This window comes from Bos mutus, chromosome 24, assembly GCF_027580195.1.
Source record: "Bos mutus isolate GX-2022 chromosome 24, NWIPB_WYAK_1.1, whole genome shotgun sequence".
In the NCBI taxonomy this organism is placed as follows: domain Eukaryota; kingdom Metazoa; phylum Chordata; class Mammalia; order Artiodactyla; family Bovidae; genus Bos; species Bos mutus.
In genome coordinates, this window is record NC_091640.1 from 37,422,377 (window position 1) to 37,444,307 (window position 21,931).

General features: G+C 41.0%; 1 protein-coding gene across 1 annotated transcript in view; it reads right to left on the reverse strand.

Annotated features, from left to right (window-relative positions):
• The window catches only part of MYOM1 (myomesin 1), a 122,146-nt gene that overhangs the window by 57,184 nt on the left and 43,031 nt on the right, over positions 1-21,931 (reverse strand). Inside the window, exons 11-16 of the mRNA XM_005893650.3 lie at positions 16,153-16,294; positions 12,974-13,173; positions 11,116-11,172; positions 8,875-8,999; positions 3,477-3,660; positions 2,617-2,791 (exon numbers count right to left, since the gene is read on the reverse strand). Coding sequence (XP_005893712.2) covers positions 2,617-2,791; positions 3,477-3,660; positions 8,875-8,999; positions 11,116-11,172; positions 12,974-13,173; positions 16,153-16,294 — 883 coding nt within the window. The remainder of the gene's footprint in view (positions 1-2,616; positions 2,792-3,476; positions 3,661-8,874; positions 9,000-11,115; positions 11,173-12,973; positions 13,174-16,152; positions 16,295-21,931) is intronic.

Sequence of the window (21,931 nt, forward strand, 5' to 3'; positions counted from 1 at the left end):
TGGGCAACAAACGGTGTCAGCCCTTGAGCAGCTCCCCTCCATTTGTGGAAAGGCAGTCAGTGCCTACTTGCCATGAAAGTTTCTAAACAGTCCCTGGAAAATGCAGGAAACTCAGAGTAAACACAAAATGCACAAAGAGGTTAAATGAATCTCTTGCAAAACATACTGCCTTCTCCCCTTAACTGGTTTGTCTTCATTCTCTCATGTTCTGCAAAGGAATGACTTGACTTATGGGGATCCTTGGAATAGAATTGGCCACGCCAGAAGCTGCCTAACAAACCTGCTTGACAATGGGGTGGGGGGATTCTCCCCTGAGATTGATCCTAAAGCAAAGGAGGCTCGGAATTTGGGTGTAGGCCAGAATTCATCATCAGTTTACAAAGCTGGTTGGCAAAATATTCAAAAGCAAGGAGAAAAAAGAAAAACCCTCCTTACATTAGAACTAGATACAAGATCACTAAGTATTCTGAATGTCTTTATTTTGGTGTGTGTGTATTTCCTCAGCACTGAATTTACCTCTGATGTTCAAAATTCATACAATACCAATACTTTTTTCTGCTCATTTAAAATGCAGGCATAATTAATGACACTGGACAGCTACATGAACAAATATCAAACTGGACTATTTTCTGACATCATACACAAAAATAATCTCAAAATGGATTAGACTTAAATGCAAGACCTGAGACCATGAAAGTCCTATAAGAGAGCATAGGCCATGTACCTTTAGACCATGGTCTTACAACATTTTTTTGGATCTGTCTCCTCAGGCACGGAAAGCAAAAGGAAAAGTAAACAAACGGGACTACAGCAAATGAAAAAGCTTTTGCACAGCAAAGGAAACTATCAACAAAACGAAAAGGCCATTTACTGAATGGAAGGAGATACAAGCAAATGATACATCTGATAAGGGGTTAATATCCAAAATATACAAAGAACTCATAAAACTTAATATCAAACCCTCCCCAATCAACCCAATTAAAAAATGGGCAGAGGATCTGAATAGACATTTTCCCAAAGAAGACATACAGATGGCCAACAGGCACGTGAAAAGATGCTTAACATCAGTAACCATAAGGGAAATGCAAATCAGAACCACAATGAGCTATCACCTCACACCTGTCAGGATGAATATTCTCAAAAAGACAAGAAACAAAAAGTTTTGTCAAGGATGTGGAGGAGAAGGAATGCTCACTGTTGGCGGGACGCAAATTGGTATATGTAAAAGAGTAGGGAGGTTCCTCAAAATATTAAAACCAGAACTACCATCCCATCTAGCAGTTCCACTTCTGGGTGTTTTTCTGAAGAAAACAGAAACACTAATTTGAAAAGATACATGTGTCCCTATGTTCAACTGCAGCATTATTGACAGTAGCCAAGATATAAAAGCAACCTAAGTTTTCACTGATAATGAATAGATAAAGAACATGTGGCATATACATACAATGGAATATTACTCAACCATAGAAAGGAATGGAGGCTTGTCACTTACAGCACGGATGAACCTAAGAGGGATTATGCTAAGTGAAATAAGTCAAATAGAGAAAGACAAATACTGTATGACTTCATTTCACTTCTATGTGGAATCTAAAAAACAAAACATGAACAAACAGAACAAAACAGAAACAGACTCTTAGATACAGAGATACAGAGATACTCTTAGATACAGGTGGTTGCCAGAGGGGAACAGGGTTGCGGGTTGATGAAATAGGTGAAGAGGATTAGGAGGTACAAACTTCCAGTTAAAAAACAAGTCATGGGGATGATATGTATAGCCTGGGGAATACAGTCAATAATACTGCAATAGCTTTGCAGTGGTGGCAGTGGGTACTCAGACTTACTGTGGAGATCATTTGGTAATGGATAGAAATACTGAATCACTGTATTGTGCACCTGGAACTAACACAGTGTTGTAGATTACTTATACTTGAATTAAAAAAAAATAAAACAAAATGTCTGGATAATTTTTGTTTACTAGAGCGTAGATTCCTTGCAATCTAGTATCACATTGGATATTAAAAGTGAACAAAATGTTTCAAAGGATACACAGTCTTAAGTGCGAGAATCAGAAAAGAGCTATGAAATGACTTCTTATCATAGCTGCCATTGTGGGTTTCTAAATGTTTAATGTCACTAGTCGGAGAAGGCAATGGCACCCCACTCCAGTACTCTTGCCTGGAAAATCCCATGGATGGAGGAGCCTGGTAGGCTGCAGTCCATGGGGTTGCTAAGAGTCAGACACAACTGAGCGACTTCACTTTCACTTTTCACTTTCGTGCATTGGAGAAGGAAATGGCAACCCACTCCAGTGTTCTTGCCTGGAGAATCCCAGGGACGGGAGCCTGGTGAGCTGCCGTCTATGGGGTCGCACAGAGTCGGACACGACTGAAGCGACTTAGCAGCAGCAATGTCACTAGTAATCCTTTCTTCAAATGTATGGCCATAGACACATTCAATTTTGAATTCTTTTGGACACTCAGAGCATAATGTTTTCAATAATCTCCCTGCGTTGGATGTTTGTGCTGCTGTTTGGGTCCATGGCTGTGTTTCTTTTCTGCAGCCCCTGCGACTCCAGCGTCAGAACCCCAGTCCCACCTCCTGACATAATGTGGTTACCTCGTGCCCTTCACAGGGTTGTTGTTGCAAGGCTCCCACTTGCCAGAGCCAACAATGCTTGACTCTATGTAGTACCCGACCAGCTCTTTAGCATCTTTGGGTTCCTCCCATGTAACGACCACTGATGTGTCTGTGTTTCTGCTTGGGATGATATTGCTTGGAGGCTTGGGGATGTCTGAAAAAAGAAGAAAATAATGGTCAAGTTCAAGGTGGCTTTAAAACTTCATTCTTATCACATATGCAGAAACATGAACATGCATATATAAATATACTAGTAACCACGTCAGTCACACAGTTCTCTATATTTGTTAGAGCAGAAAATGTTTTAAATATGCTAGTTTGGGAGCATAATGAAAAACTAAACACTGATGAACATACCAATTCCCTCCAGGAAAAAAGTACACTAGCAATACTGTTGAAACTCCTGGAGAAATGTACTTTCATAATCATTCATAATTATAAAGTTTTTTTGGAGGGGGAGGGTGCTTCCCTGGTAGCTCAGATGGTAAAGAATCTGCTTCAATGCAGGAGACCTGGGTTTGATCCCTCGGTCAGGAAGATCCCCTGGAGAAGAAAATGGTAACCCACTCCAGTATTCTTGCCTGGAGAATTCCATGGACAGAGGAAGTCCACGGGATCGCAAAGAGTCGGACATGACTGAGCAACTAACACACCATACATGAAGTTCTTTTTAACATATCAGGCAAGCACAGTCATCAATTAAATTTATAATATGAAAAAAGCTGTCACCATTTTTACTTTTGAACATATATGTATTTCAGTACAATTCTTGCTTTTGAATTTTCTCTCGAATTGAAGTTAAATAAGTTTATAGCAGCTCAAGCAAACTCTACACTTACCAAGCTTGTCGCCAACCACGGTCACTTCCGTTGCCTCTGACGGCTCACCAACTCCTGCCGAATTGGAACAGCGGACTCGGAAACGGTAGGATTTCCCCTCAGCCAAGTCGAACAGAGCGAAGCGGGGAGATTTCACAGGGAGCTCTGTGTTCACCCGCTGCCAGTTTTCTGTTCCCGCTTCACACTGCAGCCAGAACAGTAAGGTCATTGAAGGCACAGAAAGAATAAACTGAAGAACTCTAAGCCAGGCACCTCGAAGTTCATTTATCTGCCAACAAACTACTACCTGTCATGCAAGTTGGTCTGGAAAAGAGATTTGGAGGAAGTGGGGGATGAAACATCTCAAGTCCACAGGATTACCTCAATCAAATACAGCTGTATTGTTGGACAAATATGATGCCTTGATATTTCACTTCTTTTCTTAACTAAATAAGGCCATTGGTCTACTTACAAAAGTCCTTAATTCATTTAGATGATAGTTTGGGGTCAGATGGGCTTTCCAGTTGGTACGGTGGTAAAGAATCTGCCTGCCAATGCAGTAGATGCAGGTTTGATCCCTGGGTTGGGAAGATGCCCTGAAATAGGAAATGGCAACCCACTCCAGTATTGTTGCTGGAAAATTCCATGGACAGAGGAGCCTGGAGGGCTACAGTCCATGGGGTTGCAAAGAGTCAGACACAATTAAGCACAACAGGACACACAAATTGGGGTCAGATGCTTTTTTAGGGTATGTAATTAAGTTTAATATGCTATGTTAGATACTTACATTTCCATTATATTATTATGACCTGAGTTATTTTAATTGTGTTTTATATAATGACTCATAACAACATGCAGGTCTGTGCTCATATATCACCTTCTTGATCATTGCCACCCCATCATTGACCTGCAAAGGTTATTTGCTCCTTCCCCATCTCTCTCTATCCCTTACTTCCCCTGCTTTATTTTTCACCCAGAAACTTATCAACACTTGAAATTAAACTATTTATTTGTCATCTCCATTGTTGGAATGTAAATTCCAATGAAATGAGCTCAGGAAGATATCTTGTTCACTGCTATACCCCAGAGCCTGGAACTGTCATCTGGCACATAGTAGATAATCAATGATTTTTTTCTGAATGAATTAGTTTTTCTGAATTCTGAATGTATGAAGTCAATGAAAGATAAAGAATTTTTTTTCTTTTTTAGAATATGGGCAAAGCAGGAGTGACTTTGCTACAGAATGTCTGAACGGTTTCAAGAGATTTTTCCAGAAATCTAAACCTGTGATAGACTGACCAGCTGTCAAGGATGATAACTTTAGGGGACAATAAGTTTTTTAGTACATCACTCAGCATAACCCTCATTTAGCTGAAATGAGAGGCAATGTAGTATGATGAAAAGGACCCAGAGGCATTGATTCAGGTCCTTGCTTTGGTAACAGCGAACTATGTGGTCCTGGGAAAGTCACGAGTGTCAACATCTGTAAAACAGGCAAATTTGATGAGGTAACCACTGACATCCCTTGCAGTGCCTTTTATGATAACGTGTCTGTTGTATGTGGGAGGGCAGAGAGAATAAATTCCCCTTTAAGTCACTCTGCTACCCACTGAGGAATAGAATCCTCCCAGACTTTTATAGTTTAGTTTATGACTTTGATTTATTTTGGGCATATATTATGTGATTATTGAAGTTTAAGATTTTTTCTTTAATGTGGACCATTTTTAAAGCCCTTATTGAATTTGTTACAACATTGCTTCTGTTTTATGTTTTGGTTTTCTGGCTGTGAGGCATGTGAGATCTTAGCCCCCCAACCAGGGATTGAACCCACACACCCTGCATTGGAAGGTGAAATCTCAATCGCTGGACCACCAGGGAAGTCCTTATTATCCAAGCTTTTGAGAGAAGACTTAGGTGAGGGAAGGTCGAAAGGCAGCAGTATGTAAAACTTGGATATATGGACCTGAGCCAGACTGCTTAGGTTCAAATCCTAGCTCTGTCCCTTACTAGTTGTGTGATCTGGGGAAAATTATATATCCCATCTATGCCTGTTTCCTCATCTACAAAGCAGATGTAATAAAAATAAAAGTATTTCCTTCATAGGGTTCCTGTAACAATGAAGTGAGTTAACATATGTAGAGCTTAAAACAGTGCCTGCATGTGTGCACTCAGCTGCTCAGTTGTGTCTGACTCTTTGCAACCCAATGGACTACAGCCCACCAGGGCTCCTCTGTCCATGGGATTTCCCAGGCAAGAATACTGGAGTGGGCTGCCATTTCCTCCTCTGGGGATCCTCCTGACCCAAGGATTGAACCAGTGTCTCCTGTGTCTCCTGCACTGACAGGCACATTCTTTTACCACTGACACATTTGGAAAACAGTGCCTGGTCCTTGGTAAACATCAGTTGTTTTCATTCCTTTGGTAGAAACAGAGCTACCAAGTCATACAATTCATGTCTCTGACTTGACCAGACTTCTGAAAGGGGAAATGAGAGAAAGCGCTGAAAACATAAGACATCTGAGAAAACTTTGGAGGCTGAAAAGAACATAGTAGGACGGAGGGGTTGAGAGCAACGGAACTTGATTTATCTAATTCCCCTCAATATCAACCATTTCAGGGCTCACAGACATGGCGTAACTGCTCGTAAGCCCATCACCATGACAGGCAAGTTCATGCTTGATGTGCGTGCAAATCCCAGGTAAAAGGTTCCTTGAAGAAGAGCAAGCACAGGGATAACCAGAGAGGCAGCACTGCTGCGGGCTTGAACATCCTGCGGATGGAAACTTGTCATGGGAAGAGAGCATGGGAACATTTCCCTTGTGAAAAGGCAACGGTTTAGAAGTGGTTCATCAGAAATAATTTGAGGACTTCCCTGGTGGTCCTTATTCTTGCCTGAAAAATCCCATGGACAGAGGAGCCTGGTGGGCTACAGTCCAAAGGGTCACAAAGAGTCAGACACAACTGGGAGACTAAGCACGGGTGGTCCGGTGGTTAAAAATCCGCCTGCCAATGCAGGAGACATGGGTTGATCACTGGTCCCGGAAGATCCCACGTGCCACAGGGCAACTAAGCTGGTACGCCACAACTGCTGAAGCCTGTGTGCCCTGGAGTCCGTGCTCCACACAAGAGAAGCCGCTGCAATGAGAAGCCCACACACCACAGCTAGAGAGTAGCCCCTACTCTCTGCAACTAGCAGAAGCCCGGGCCCAGCAAAAAAGACCCAAATAAATAAATTTTTTTAAAAAAAAAATGAGAATTTGAGACTCGGCTCTGGACCACAGTCTGGCACTCATCTGGATGGCTTTTCTGTAAACATGCCCCTGGTCTCTGCAGGTGTGCTGCTCCTCTGGCACATCCCGGACCTTATAAGTTGGCAGGGCCTGTGCAGACCTCTTTATCCATGCTGTACTCACAAATGTCCCTTCTGGCTCACTGGTGGAAGAACACTAAGAATTTTATTTATTTTTTTATTTTTTTAAATTTTTTTAAATTTTATTTTATTTTTAAACTTTACATAATTGTATTAGTTTTGCCAAATATCAAAATGAATCCACCACAGGTATACATGTGTTCCACATCCTGAACCCTCCTAATTTTAATCAGATGCAGGTATTTGGGTCTGGAGAAGCTACAGACTTTCATGGAGAAATTTGAGTTTATGTGACCACAGGAGATGCTCAACAGAAGCCAAAGTTGACTCATCTCAAAGAAAGACCTCAGTAGTAGGCTGTTACTGTGTCATTATTATAAGAAAGATGGTAATTACTGCCACAGAGCTTATTCAGAACTATCTTTGTGTGGAGCATTTCAAAATGATTCACTGGAGGAGTGTGTATTAAATACACCAGGAAGTGAATGTTTATCACTCTTGTCTTGCCCTCTATTAAAAAAAAAAAAGAAAAAAAAAAAATTTAATCAAGAATTATACTCGTTATATTTCATTTGATATATTTCAAATATATATATTTCAAGATATATTTCATAATATCTAGAAAATATAAAAATTGATAAAACATAAAATTTAAGCATTATTTTGGTAAAACCAGACTTTCTTTGAAGATGTCTATATTTGCATGTTGAAGAAACAACCCACTTATTTTTATTCACCTCTAGGGATAGGAAGGAAGTGAGGCATGCTCCCCAAAGCCATAAGCCAAATGTTCTCATGAATAAAATTTATTAATAAAGGGAAACCACAGACCCTGTGTTTTTTGCTGCAATATAATTTTCTCAAGAGCTGCTGGTTAGAAATAATTAAAGGGCCAGAAAGATAGTTGGATATAGATTTTATGTTGTTACCTAACTTATAGGTATTTGCCTATACCTGTAGTCCTTTGATGGACTTTCTGGTGGCTTAGTGGTAAAAAGACTCTGCCTGCTAATGCAGCATATGTGAGTTCGATTCCTGGGTCAAGAAGATCCCCTGGAGAAGGAAATGGCAACCCACTCCAATAATTTTGCCTGAGAAATCTCATGGACAGAGGAGTCTGGAAGGCTACAATCCATGGGGTCTAAAAGAGTCAGACACAAGTGAGCAACTAACCAACAACAGCAGAGCAAGGGAGATGGAAAAAGTGGCGAGAAAGCACTGAAACGCAGTGTTGCAGAGGGGATCTACAGTTACAGGAAGGTTTCTCTTCTTAGAGGAGCTAAGAGTTGGGGTCTGTGGACCTCTTAGGAGTCCATGGGTGACCCTTCAGTTCAGTTCAGTTCAGTTGCTCAGTCATGTCTGACTCTTTGTGACCCCATGAATTGCAGCACGCCAGGCCTCCCTGTCCATCACCAACTCCCGGAGTTCACTCAAACTCACGTCCATCGAGTCAGTGATGCCATCCAGCCATCTCATCCTCTGTCATCCCCTTCTCCTCCTGCCCCCAATCCCTTCTAGCATCAGAGTCTTTTCCAATGAGTCAACTCTTCGCATGAGGTGGCTAAAGTACTGGAGTTTCCGCTTTAGCATCATTCCTTCCAAAGAACACCCAGGGCTGATCTCCTTTAGAATGGACTGGTTGGATCTCCTTGCAGTCCAAGGAACTCTCAAGAGTCTTCTTCAACACCACACTTCAAAAGCATCAATTCTTCAGCACTCAGCTTTCTTCACAGTCCAACTCTCACATCCATACATGACCACTGGAAAAACCATAGCCTTGACTAGACGGACCTTTGTTGGCAAAGTAATGTCTCTGCTTTTCAATATGCTATCTAGGTTGGTCATAACTTTCCTTCCAAGGAACCCTTAGGGATCCATAAACCCCCTGAACTTTCAGGCAAAATTCTGAGAAACACATTTTTCTGTGTAAACAAGTAACAGTTTATAAGGGTTTTTAAAGTTCAAGACACAACAGAAACTTAATCTCTACTTCTTTAAAGAAATGTTGAAGAAGTGCCAGAGGTAATGATGCTGCTCCCAGAGTCTCACCTTTTCTACAAAGTACAGGATGCCTTCATGGCCACGCTGGCGGGGGGGCTTCCAGCTCAGCACCACATAGCTCTGCGTGGCCTCAATGACGGAGAGGTCGGTGGGGGGTCCGGGAACAACACCCTCTGAAAAACAACAGGGAAGCTTGAGGGGCACGCACTCTGGAAAATGGAATTGTATTGTAAGACTTATACTGCATATGAAGTAGTGTAATATTACTTGAAAATAGTGTGTGATCAGATGTAAATTATACTGAAAAAATTCCAAGATATTATTAAATCAAAACAAATAATTACAGCTAATAAGATAATATAGATAAAATGAAATAAAAATATTCAAATCCAAAAAAAAAAGAGGAAAAAGGAACAAATAGATGGAATGGATAAAAAACAAATAGCAAGATGTTAGATTTAAATCCAATCATATCAATAATCACAATGATATGTAAATTGTTCAAATATCCCAATTAAAAGGTGAAGATTACTAGTTTGCCTTAAAGAAGCAGACCCAAGGATATGATGCCTACAAGAAATGTGATTTAAATACAAAGACACAAAGGAAAAGGATAGATATCATATGTCATGCTAACGTATCAAAAGAAAGCTGAAATGGTCATGTTCATATCAGATAAAGCATATTTCCAAGCAAAAATGCGTTACCATGGATAAAAGGAGTGATTTTCTGATAATAAAGTGGTCAGTGCATAAGAGGATATAATAATAAAAATGCTTATGAACCTAGTAGCAGAGTTTCAAAATATATGAAACAAAACCTGATAAAACTACAAGAAGCATATAAATCCATCATTTAGTTGGAGAGAGTAAGTAGATAGAAACAAATGAAAAATAAAAGACTCAATAGAAATCCTAGCAGACTTTTTTTAGAAATTGATAATCCAATTTTAAATTCTACATGGAAATGCAAAGACTTAGAGTAGTCAAAACAACTTTGGGGAAAAAATGATTAGAGGTCTTATACTATGTGATTGCAAAACTATGAAGCTAAAACAAAAGAAAGAAAAACAAGAAGCTTATCAAAGCTACAGTTCAAGACAGTGTGGTACTGGTATAAAGAAAATAAAATTAACAAATAAAGATTCAAAAACAGATCCACAAATATGCAATCAATTGACTTGGACAATAGTGCTAAGGCAATTCAATGGGAAAAGGATAATCTTTTCCACAGATGTTGCTGAAATAATTGGATCACCATATGCAAAATAATAACACTTAGACCCTTAATCCACACAATATAGAAATAATTAATTTGAAATGTATCATAAATTGAAAGATAACAGTGTAAGAGCTGATGCTGTGACATTTCCAGAAAAAAAGAGAATATCTGAGTGAACTTGGATCCGGCAAAGATGTCAAATAGGATGCAAAAATGGCAAATACACACATGAAAAGATGCTCAGCATTACTCTGGAAGTGCAAATTAAGACCACTATGCACCTACTATGAAATGCCACTGTGACATAAAACACCAATATACGCTGACTAGAATGGCTGTAGGTAAAAAGACTGACCATACCAAGTACCAGGACAGTGAGGAGCCACTGGAACTCCCAACTACTGCTGATGGGAATGTAAAACGTACAATCATTTCGGAAAAGCGTTGGCAATTTCTTTAAAAATCAAACAGATATTTGTCAGATGACCTGTGCATTCAGCCTCTAGGTATTTATCCAAGAGAAACGAAAGGGTATATCCACAAAAACACTTACCAGAGAGGTTCATAGAGGCTTTCAAGTGTGAAGGTATAAATAAATTGGAATGAACTGATATATATGTCAACATGGATAAATATAATTAGGCTGAGTGAAGGCAATCAGGCAAAAATTAGTAGGATTCCATTTACGTAAAATTATGAACAACATAAACAACGGTGACAGGAAGCAGATTAGTGACAGCCTGGAGACAAGGAAGGAGCATGAGGAAACTTAAGGGGTGGTGGATATGTTCATTATTTTGATCACATCGGTGATTTCACAGGTATTCACACATGTAAAATTTATCACATTGTACGTTTTACAGACATGCAGTTTGGTCCATGTCATTGTACCTTAATAAATCTTAAAAAAAAAAAGTGATTCTCTAACAATATGTTACTTCATGATCTCCAAATACTTCAGTATGTTTTTTTCAAAACATCTTAAATAATATACACCATACCTTCCACAATAGTTAAACCGCATGGCAGAACATTGGCAGTACTATCAGGGGAAAACGTAGCTTTTACCTGTTGGTTCTTCCTCAGTGACAATGATCTGTCCAGTCCAGGGTGCTGAGGGCCGGCCTAACAGACATAAGTGTGAAAAATCAGAAACATTCACACAGTTCAACTGCACTGAGAAACTGATAAACGGTCCAGATTCATCACAAATGGGTTTGTTACTAGCTTACATATGTACCTTCCTAATGAGTCTTACCAAGTGTGTGCACAGTATTTGGGGGCAAGGGGCACAGCCCTGGGCATCAAACAACTCACAATTTGCAAGAGCCCAGAACTTGCCGGGACAGAGTCCATGTTTCTGGAATTGTACTCACACAAGCAAGGGGAACAGCCTGTGTCCATATACTCTTCAATGTGTATCTCCTGAACCACGTAGGCTCTCTTACCCTGCTTAAGAGATAGCATATACCTGGGAGAAACCTCTCGAGAACAATGCAAGCCTGGCTGTTTTGTATCTGTCATAATGAAGATCAAAGTGATGGCGGGCGTTGTTGATCATGCAGTGAAGCTCAACCAAAGGTATCTCTTTCCATTACTTTTAAAACTGTTACTTACAAAGGGAAGCATTTTTGATCCCAAGTAAAGGAAATGAGTGACTCAGGCAGTATAGAGTCACAGAGGAAATTCATTTCTGTGATTGTAGAAAGACATCAGAGAGAATGGTTCAACTCTTGCTTTCAATGAGGTATTTTCCACCAGAGTGTGTACAAAAACAGGAAGGTGAAATGCAAGATAACTTACTTTCAATTCCGGCAAATCTTATTTTCATTGAAATTTATAAAGGAGGAGTAAATGAAAATATGAGATGGAATTAAGAAAGATGAAGGGAAAGCTGGATGAAAAGTGAAAAAGCAGGTGAAAAGTGACTGGAGAGCAGTTGAGGAGCCTGACCAGAGAGTCTCCAGAGAGAAGGTGGCATCATTTTATTAGATTTTTTATTGATGCCACTGCATGTACTTAAGGTCAAGAAAAGCTATAAATGTGGTAAATGGCACAGACCAGTAGTCCTCAACTAGGGTGATTTTGTGCCCCCAGGGACATTAGGTAACATCTGGAGATAATTTTGATTGACACGATGGGGGTGAGGTGGTGAGGGTGCAGATTCTACAGGCGTCTAGTGGGTAGAGGCCAACGATGCTGCTAAACATCTCACAATGCACAGAACAGCCCCCACAACAAAGAGATAACTGGCCTAAATGTCACTAGAGCCAAGGTTGAGAAATCTGGCATAGACTGAAGTATGAAGGTCCAAAAATTCTTCACTGTCATTTTATGGTCCCTATTGTTAAGGATGCTATATTGGTTCCCATGAAACAAAAGCAGACCATAATTTACATACCACTATTTTGACGTCGAGACTTGGAGGCTAACTATATGAAGAGATTATTTTTGACTGCCTAATATGGCAACTCGAGTACAGATTAGATATAATGTTGTAAATGTGATTTTCCTTTGATAGCAGAAGCTCACAGTGTTGCGATATTAATGCTATAAGGGATAAATTCAGCGTTAAGAAAGTTATCTTACAATTTTAAGAAACTAAACCAGAAAGAAAAGTATATTTGAAGTGTTCTAATAAAATGAATAAAAATGCTCTTCAAGCTCCAGGTTTTCATATTTTCATTTCAAACACAATGCCTGGAACTCAGCTAAATAAGGCAAAGACTCTAAATGAAATAAACCCTTAGTGAATAGATAAATTAAAAAACAAAAAGTTTTTGTTTTCTTCCCCCTAGCATTTTTCTGATCAGTAAAGGATTTCTTATTCTCTTCTCCCTCTGGTGGACGGGGGAAGAATAACCTTGCAATGGCATCTACTGCAATCATTTTTAAAAGGTCATTCTGAAAAATGAGAAACACTTACTCTTCAGTCTAGCTTTCTCAGCCGGATCCAGAGCCGCCACGGGTTCGGAGACTCGAGAGGGCAGGCCTATCCCAACTTTGTTCACAGCTCGAACTCGGAATATGTAAGAACGGCCTTCAATCAACCCAGTGACTGGGAAACGAGCAAATTTCACAGGAATGTCATTGCACTGAGACCAAGTGTCTGTGCCCACCTCACATCTAAGGGAGAGAGAGAGTGATAGACAGGAATATGAGAGGAAGGGTGGCTAAGTAGATGGCTTCAGGGCTGCAAACCACCCCCAGTGCTTCAGGGCTTCGCTCTGTAAAACATCCACCTGGAGCAGCCTGCAGCAGATACATAACTGCAGGCACTCAGCTCCACTCAATTTCAACAAATCTACTCTAACAGAAAAGAAACCTCAGAGCTTTCATTAAGACATGTACATCCTTCCATCTCACTAAAAGCAAGCAGCTGAGGGGTCTCGTGTGCTAAGCAGAGGAGCTTTGGGGAGGGAAAAAAAGAAGCAGGCGGGTATGCACAGTTTTTACATAGCAGAAGGGGGAGGACCCCTCAAACATCCCCCCAGATAAGGTCTTCAGTTCTACCACTAGTGACTTATTTCTTTATCGTTCTTAGGCATTGTCTTTTAAAAATGAAACTACGGTTGAGAAAGTTAACACCCAACAAGACACCTCTCTGTACTATAGTCTGGAAAGAGCTCACTGGTGGTCACTACACGCGGTGTGGGTGGAACAGCGACATGGGCACTGTATTTTTTTTCTTATCAGATGAGACTGATGAGATGCAGGGAAATCCTTGGGCCTGGCAAGGGAAGGCTAAGTCCCTGGAACTTCTGATTTCTTACTGGGGGCCTTTACAGTGGCCAATGGCTGAGGAGAGAGGGGTTACATCCCAGGAGAAAAAGATGACAGTCCATACCATGCTTTCAGCCTGATCAATAGTCTGAGGGGCCCAATGTATGACCTCAGAATGCAGCAGTAAGTAACTCACTATTTTTTATGAGCAGAGCACCGCACTTTGAATTTTTATCACTTCCCCAACTCGGCTCTCTGTCTAAAGGGTATAATTTCCCAAAGGATTCTCAAGGGGGAAGAGGGTGCCAATGGCAGTGCAAAGGCAGTTGGAGTGGGGGCGGGGGTACGTTATTTTCACTTCCTTACCATCACCCTTCCATTCTTTGAGATAAATGGACATTTTCTTCAATCTTATGTGAAATGATATCAAATAAGGCTTCAGTCTATGCCTTCCACTCCCTCCCCCTGAATTTTCCTTTGTAGGAATTCTGGAGCTGCTGTGAACTGGCCAAGGGGGAGAGCTAGAAGGCTTGGACAAGCAACAGACCTCCCCTGCCTCCAGGAATTCTGCCAGGAAGCTCCCTCTTCCCCTGAGCAGATACTGTCTGGGTGACCAGTGGTCCTGGAACTCACTTCCAAACTCTCATGTGGGCAGAAAGGAAGGTGGGGAGCAGCTGCTCTGGAGACTTCCACAGCAAGAACACAAACTTAGCATTTTGCCACTAGGACTCAGCGATGGTTAGCTACTTGCTTCCTGTCTGTAATAACGGCACCTACCTCTCCAAGAGTGGCCATGGGTTAATGGGGCATGCACGTGAAGTGTTCAGAACAGTGCCATGCACACAGCAAATGCTTAATAAATATTCACCACATTATGGTTATTTTCATTATGACTAAAGCAAGAGGAAAACAAGATGTACTGATTGTCCCTGGTCTTTCAATGATCAAAGTCTGAAAATTCTTTGTAAATCTACCAAAGACAATAATGCAAAAACTGTAAGGATGAAAAAGAACCTACCTAAAATTTCACAAGTCATCATTACTCAATGATGAAATAATGTGGAAGCATTTTAGTGTAGGTTAAATAGTGTATAACTTATTATAAACATTTCTCTGGTTGGTTCTGAGCCTGGTAGGCATATACTTACTTATTTCTAGAAATATCAAGTTTAATCCAGCTTGGTACAAACCTGTTATACTACAGTGGCACAGGTTATCTGTTCCTAGTGGTTTTTACAGTCAGATTTTATTACTCAAAAATGGAAGAGAACTGGAGCAACTATTTGAAAAGAAACTAAGTCAGACAATAATGGTTTTAGGTCAATAATCTAAATTTGTTGTCTACATTGGCCAAGTTCACTGTCTAATTCATATGTGGTGGTTTAGTCACTAAGTCGTGTCCGCCTCTTTGTGACCCCATGGACTGTAACCTGCCAAGTTCCTCTGTCTATGAGATTCTCCAGGCAAGAATACTGGAGTGGGTTGCCATTTCCTTCTCCAAATTCATGTGTAAGGCCCATTTACTATAAATATAAAGCCTCTAAATTTTGGAGAATGTAAACAGCAACAATTTGTAGATAAAACAGTTTAGTACTATGGATATTTATTTCTTTGTCCAGCTTGATTCTTCTGATGTAAATAAAATTTTGTTAGTGTCCCTAGAGTATTATTATTTAATATTCTTAAATTACTGACATACTAGGAACATGGACATTATATGTGTTAAACTCCAGCTATTTCATTTCTGAAGTAGCCTCTATCAGGTGTACAGATTCATAATATTCTTGTCAAATAGACGACTTGGGCTGGTAGCAGAATTGAAGAATTATCTTTGAAGTTGAGGTAAGCAGATAGTTAAGTATATATTCATACCAATCTGTTTGGAGACAGAGACAGAGAGAAAAAGAGGGAGACATGACTGGTAAAGAAAACACTTCACCAAGAAACGCTGGGAGAGGGATTTCCAGGTTGTGCAGTGGTAAAGAGTCTGCCTGCCATTGCAGGGGACATGGATTCAATCCCTGATCTGGGAAGATTCCACATGCTATGGAGCAACTAAGCCCATGCGCCCCAACTATTAAGCCTGTGCTCTGGAGCCTGGGAACTGGAACCACTGAAGCCTGCATGCCCTAGAGCCTGTGCTCCACAAGAGAAGCCACAGCAATGAGAAGCCTACACACCTCAGCTAGAGAGTAGCCCCTGCTTGCCACAACTAGAGAAAAGCCCACGAGCAACGAAGACCCGGCGCGATCAAAAAATAAGTAAATAAAATAAAAATTAAAATCAGTATATTAAAAAAAGAGAGCGAAAGAAATGGTGGGAGAAACCAAGCAGGCATCTCTATAACCAATCACTCTAACTGAAGTCATACTAGGTACTAACTTATCAATAAAATATCCCAGAATTGGACTCCCTCCATCCACAGCCGGCTGCTTCCAGGTGATGATGATGTAATCCTTGTTGGCATCCAAGCACACCACGTCCAGGGGAGAGGCTGGGGCTCCTTCAATCTCTGCATCGGCATCTGGGGCAATACAGAAGGACCCCATGAACCCTCTCAGATGCATTGTGTTAGCCCCAGAAACCAAGGTCAGGCCTTTCTTACCACATGGCTGCAGTGGCTACATCGCTGGCCAAGTAGTTGTTTATTATTGTTGTTGCTGTTCAGTTGCTAAGTTGTGTCCAAATCTTTTGCAACCCCACACCCCACAGACTATAGCCCACCAGGATTTTCTGTCCATGGGATTCCCCAGGCAAGAATACTGGAGTAGGTTGCCATTTCCTTCTTCCTGACCCAGGAATGGAACCCACGTCTCCTGCTTGGCAGGCAGATTTTCTACCACTGAGCCACCAGGGAACTCCATTTGGCCCCAGTAGAGCAATCATCAATTTTGTAATTTGCTTACCAAAATAACAATGTGTGTTTTTCACCCTCAGTACAAGGAACATTATGTCAGAAAGGGCTCTGAAAAGGACCCATGACCTTGGCCTCGTGGCCCTTGCCTGCCCAAAATATTCTAAAAGAAAATAACTATGGAGACGTCAGAGACTGCTCTCAGAAAAGTCTAATGTAAATTATGCCAGGATGTCTGTTCTTAATTATTGTGCAGCATTACTCAGAAACTATAAATGGCTCCAAGGGGGAGCAAATAGCCCCTTCTGTCACCTTCTGGATCCACAAGAGAAGAAGAATCAAGAAGTTTTGCCCATCCCTATGCTGGGACTACCATTTTGGAAGAGAAACAAAAACATTCATTTTAATTAAATGTTTGTTCCCAAACTGAAGATACTTGCGAAAGGAACTCTGATGCAATACCCACATCTGAGCTTAGTTTATCTGAGTTTAGCAAAAGTCCAGGACTATACAAGAAACAGAGTTCAGTGACTGCCCATGAAACAGGATCTGCTGACTGTGGGTCCCCTCAGCAGTGTGTGCACAGATAAATTAGTGACTTGGGGGTGTTTTTAGGTGGAAAGGAAGGGGATGAAAATAACCATTTAATAGTCTTTTAAGTGAGAACAATTAAGATAGGAGGCAGAATCCCCTGGGGGAGGAGATCCACAGTTGCCAATTCCTGCTGACATCCGGCCAGCACTTTAATAACTGGAATTAGTAGGGGAGGAGGCTGAGACTTGCAGGAGCCACTCACCCAGGGAAAGCACTCCTGTTTTTTGGGGGTTTTTTTTAGCACTCTTGTTGACCAAAGAAGAAACACTTTCTTTTCCAATGAGCTACACTTATGTAACTCTTGTAAGTCACCAAAATATTTGCTAAGAGGGCTGAGATGTTTGTTTGTATGCTTCTGAATCGAATAGGTGTGTGTTACCTGTGAAGGGCTCAAATCATTTTGGTTTTGAACATTCTATTTCTTGCCCCATGAACTTGTGTGAACTCATGAACCTGCAGGGTAATATGTCCTGTGTAAGTGCTATAGGAGAATCTAACTGAATCATCATGCCTGAAACACAATGCAGAATCCCTGCATGCCACACGATGGCAAACGGGCATTTGGGGAGGGCAGGGGAGAAACGTCTTTCCTTCCAGGCTTTCAGAGTACTGGATGCTCCGGAGAAGGTCAGCTGATGGTGAAGGTAGAGCTGAGTTGTGTGCATGCTCAGTTGCTCAGTCATGTCTCTTTGCGGCCCCATGGACTGTATGGAGCCCTCCAGGCTCCTCTGTTCATGGCATTTTTCAGACAAGAATACTGGAGTGGGTTTTCATTTCCTTCTCCAAGGGATCTTCCCAGGGATCAAAACTGCATCTCTTGAGTCTTCTGCCTTGGCAGGTGGATTCTTTACGACTAAGCCACCTGGAAGTCCCGGAGTGGAGCTAGCAGGAGGTAGAAACTCTGACTTTAACAGGCCTAAGATTTGCTCAGCTGCAATGAAGGCAGCTGGCAACCTCTAGCCATGCCCTTTTTTTTTTTTTTTTTAAAGCAAAAGGCCCGTAGTGTAACAACTGGTAAACTTGGTGCTGATAGGTAAATTCATTGTGTGTAACAGAGCCTGGAAGACAGTAAGCATTTAGGGAGCCATTTCTCAGCATTTCTATAAAATTGCTTGGAATGTGCCATTTGTTGTGTGGACTTGAAAATCTTTCAAAACACATATTCTGTATAGCAGCTGCTGGAAGTCAAATCTGGAACTGTTACGTTGCTTCACACTTGTGCTCTCGCCTTCGTCAGCTGCTGCAGGGCGCCTGGCCCATGGCACCCGTCTGGTCAATGTCAATTCTCTTCTTAGCCTCTGCCCTTTCTTCTCCCAATGCTCCAAATAGTCAAACTTTTTGTAGCTTTGATTGATTAGGCCAAAGATTAGCCTGTTTCTCTTTTATATTTTGATCTCTGACACAGTCTATTTAATAACTTTTTTCAAAATGTAATTCTATTGTTTATCTTTATTATAAAAGTAGTCCATGCTTATAAAATATATGATAATAAAAATATATGTTAAAATCCCTCTTAATTCCATAACTCAGAGATTACTACTCTTAATACATTGGCCTAAACTTTTCGGGATTTTTTTTCTATATTTATAAACTCAAAAGTGCTTGTTTTTCATAATCTAAATCAACTACATTTCAATTTTTTAAGTGATTGTTTTTTAAATAAAAGTGGGATTGGACTATATAGTTTCATGTAAACTGTTTTTTAAAATATATTTTCATATTAATTAGTATAAGTATACACCATTAGGGGCTTCCCAGGTGGCACTAGTGGTAAAGAACTCATCTGCCAATGCAGGAGACATAAGAGCCACGGGTTCAATCCCTGAGTTGGAAAGATCCCCTGGAGAAGGGTACGGCAACCCACTCCAGTCTTCTCTCCTGGAGAATCCCATGAATAGAAGAGCCTGGAGGGCTCCAGTCCGTAGGGTTGCAAAGAGTGGGACATGACTGAATGACTTAGCACGAACATATACACCATTAGCTTTCATTGTTGTGCAGTACTTCCCTTGTTTTTATGGACTATTTATTACACATTATTTTCAACTCTGATTGGCGGATACCTAGATTCCTTCCAGACTTTCCCTGAAACAAACATTCCTTTCTCAATTTTGTCCACTAAAATTCTTAGAACTAGAATTGTTGTCGGAGAAGGCAGTGGCACCCCACTCCAGTACTCTTGCCTGGAAAAATCCCATGGATGGAGGAGCCTGGTGGGCTACAGTCCATGGGTCGCTAAGAGTCGGACATGACTGAACGACTTCACTTTCATTTTTCACTTTCATGCACTGGAGAAGGAAATGGCAACCCACTCCAGTGTTCTTGCCTTGAGAATCCCAGGGACAGGGGAGCCTGGTGGGCTGCCGTCTATGGGGTCGCAGAGAGTCGGACACGACTGAAGCGACTTAGCAGCAGCAGCAGAATTGTTGAAAGTGTACACTATTGATATATAGTGACAAAACACCCTGAGAAAAGCTGAACCAATTTACACTCACCAACAACATGTTTATCCATCCATTCCTTCATTCTAATGGATTCTAAAAACCTTGTAAATCTTTTGAATGTGATAGATCAATTTTATTGCTTTATTAGCAAAAACTTTTTCATCCATTTATCTGTCAATTGTAATTCTTTTTTCATTACATTTATATCCCATCCTTCATCACTTTATCATCTTTCCCTGCTCCCCCCACCATGTATGTGTGGAGGGGTGGGGAGAATATATAGAAGTCTCAAAGAATATGTATTAAAATGATAATTTTGGATATCTCTGGGTGGTAGACTTATGATGGCTTTTCTTTTGTCCTTTTTTGCTTATTTACATTATCTATTTTTTCAAAAAGAACATATAGCATCTATGTAATAAAACCCTGGCCCAAAGTGTACATCTCTGAAATGTGTTTCTGCTGACATATGGTGCTTTCTGCACTGATCATTCTGGTTCAGAAGCTATTTCCTAAGCAACAAAATACCAGAGTCTAAAAAAAAAATGCATGGAAATGGCTTCATGTAGCTCAAAGTTTGAAAAAAAAAAACCAAAACATAAAATGTCACTTAAAACACTCTGGCAGTTTCTCAAAAATTAAACACAAATTTAACATATGACCCAGCAATTCCAGTGGTAGCTATCTAACCAAGAGAAATGAAAGCCCAGGTCAATGCATACAAATAGAAATCTTCACAGCAGCGTTATTCAGAGTAGTCAGAGAGCAGAAACAATCCAATTGTCTATCAACTGGTGAATAGACACACAAAATGAAGCATATCTAGTCAGCAATAAAAAGAAGTAAACTACCATCATAAAGAACCTCAAAACATATGCTCAATGAAAAAAAAGACAAAAGTGAAAGATCACATATTCAGAAATGTTTAGAAAAGAAAGTCTATAGTGACAGGGAGTAGATTAGTGGCTGCTTGGAGGCTAGTCTGGGAACGAGAGTGGGGAAGGGACACAAGAAATATCTCGGGTGGGGCAGGGCGTGATGGGAATGTTCTAAAGCTGGATTGTAGATGGAGGGCTGGTGGTGCACAGCTCTATAAATATTCCAAAAAGCACTGTCCACTTAGCATGGTTGACTCTTATGGTATGTAATTACATCTCAACAAAGATTTTTTAAAAGAATCCAAACCATAGCATTTAAAATAAACTTACGAGGGAAATCGTCTTCTAAAAGTTGAATTCACAACTCGATTTCTGAGGCTCGTCTTTGCAATTTCATCTTTCCATGAATCTTCTCAATTCTCTCAACATCTGATACATTTTAGAATCTTCCCTTATTTTGTGGAATGAAGACCAGCTTAATGATAAACTTCAATCCTTCCACCTGTCTGCATTTAGTAATGTGAAATTTGGCCTCAACCTGCAAAGGACCATGACCCTGGCATGGCCACTGAGAAATGTTATTGAGGAGACCCTAGACTGTGTCTGAGCTCCCAGGGAAAGAGCACAGAGGGACTCCTCAAGGCATAACTCAGTGCTTTCTGAGTCACCAGAGAGACTCTAGTTCAGGTAAGACAGTTTAGAGCAGAGGCAAAGACCCTGTTTGCTTATTCAGTTCTCATCTGGCCAGGGCTATCACGGTGGTTAAATAAATATACTTGCTGATAACTTCCAATGTGTCCGTTTTCACTGCAAATGACCCAGAAGGCTACCCTCTTTTCCCCCTCGCAAGATCTGACTTTTTCCAAAATACCCAGTTTTCAGTTGGTAGAGATATCCATGTATCTTTATCAGTAGCTGATCTGAGGCAGAATCCGATGATCATTTATTATTGCTCAGTACCGCTGTGGTGTAGACTGCTGACCGTCCCTAGTGTCCACTCCTCCTGTTGCCTTTTGGTACTGGAACCCTTGATCTTCCACAGGTAACACGCTGTCCAGCTAAAACTTCATCACCCCAGCTCCCCAGCACACATGGAGGTGTATTCACCAGGAAGAAGTGCTGTGTGCATCTCTGCATTTCCCCTCCCACAGGCTGGCCTGGGAGCACGGGGCAGCACACAGGGCCAGCCGAGCAGCAGCATAGATGGGACCAGAGGCTCTGAACGAGTGCTTTGAGCAGGACCATCTGGACCACCCTTCTACATTGATGGACACAGGACAGAAATAAACCTCTTGTTTTCAAGTTCCATTTCAGCAGCTTAGCCTATTCCCTGACTAAAATCCTGGGTTAGCCACCAGAAGACCTGCATCTTAGTACCACTTCTGTTTCTAAAT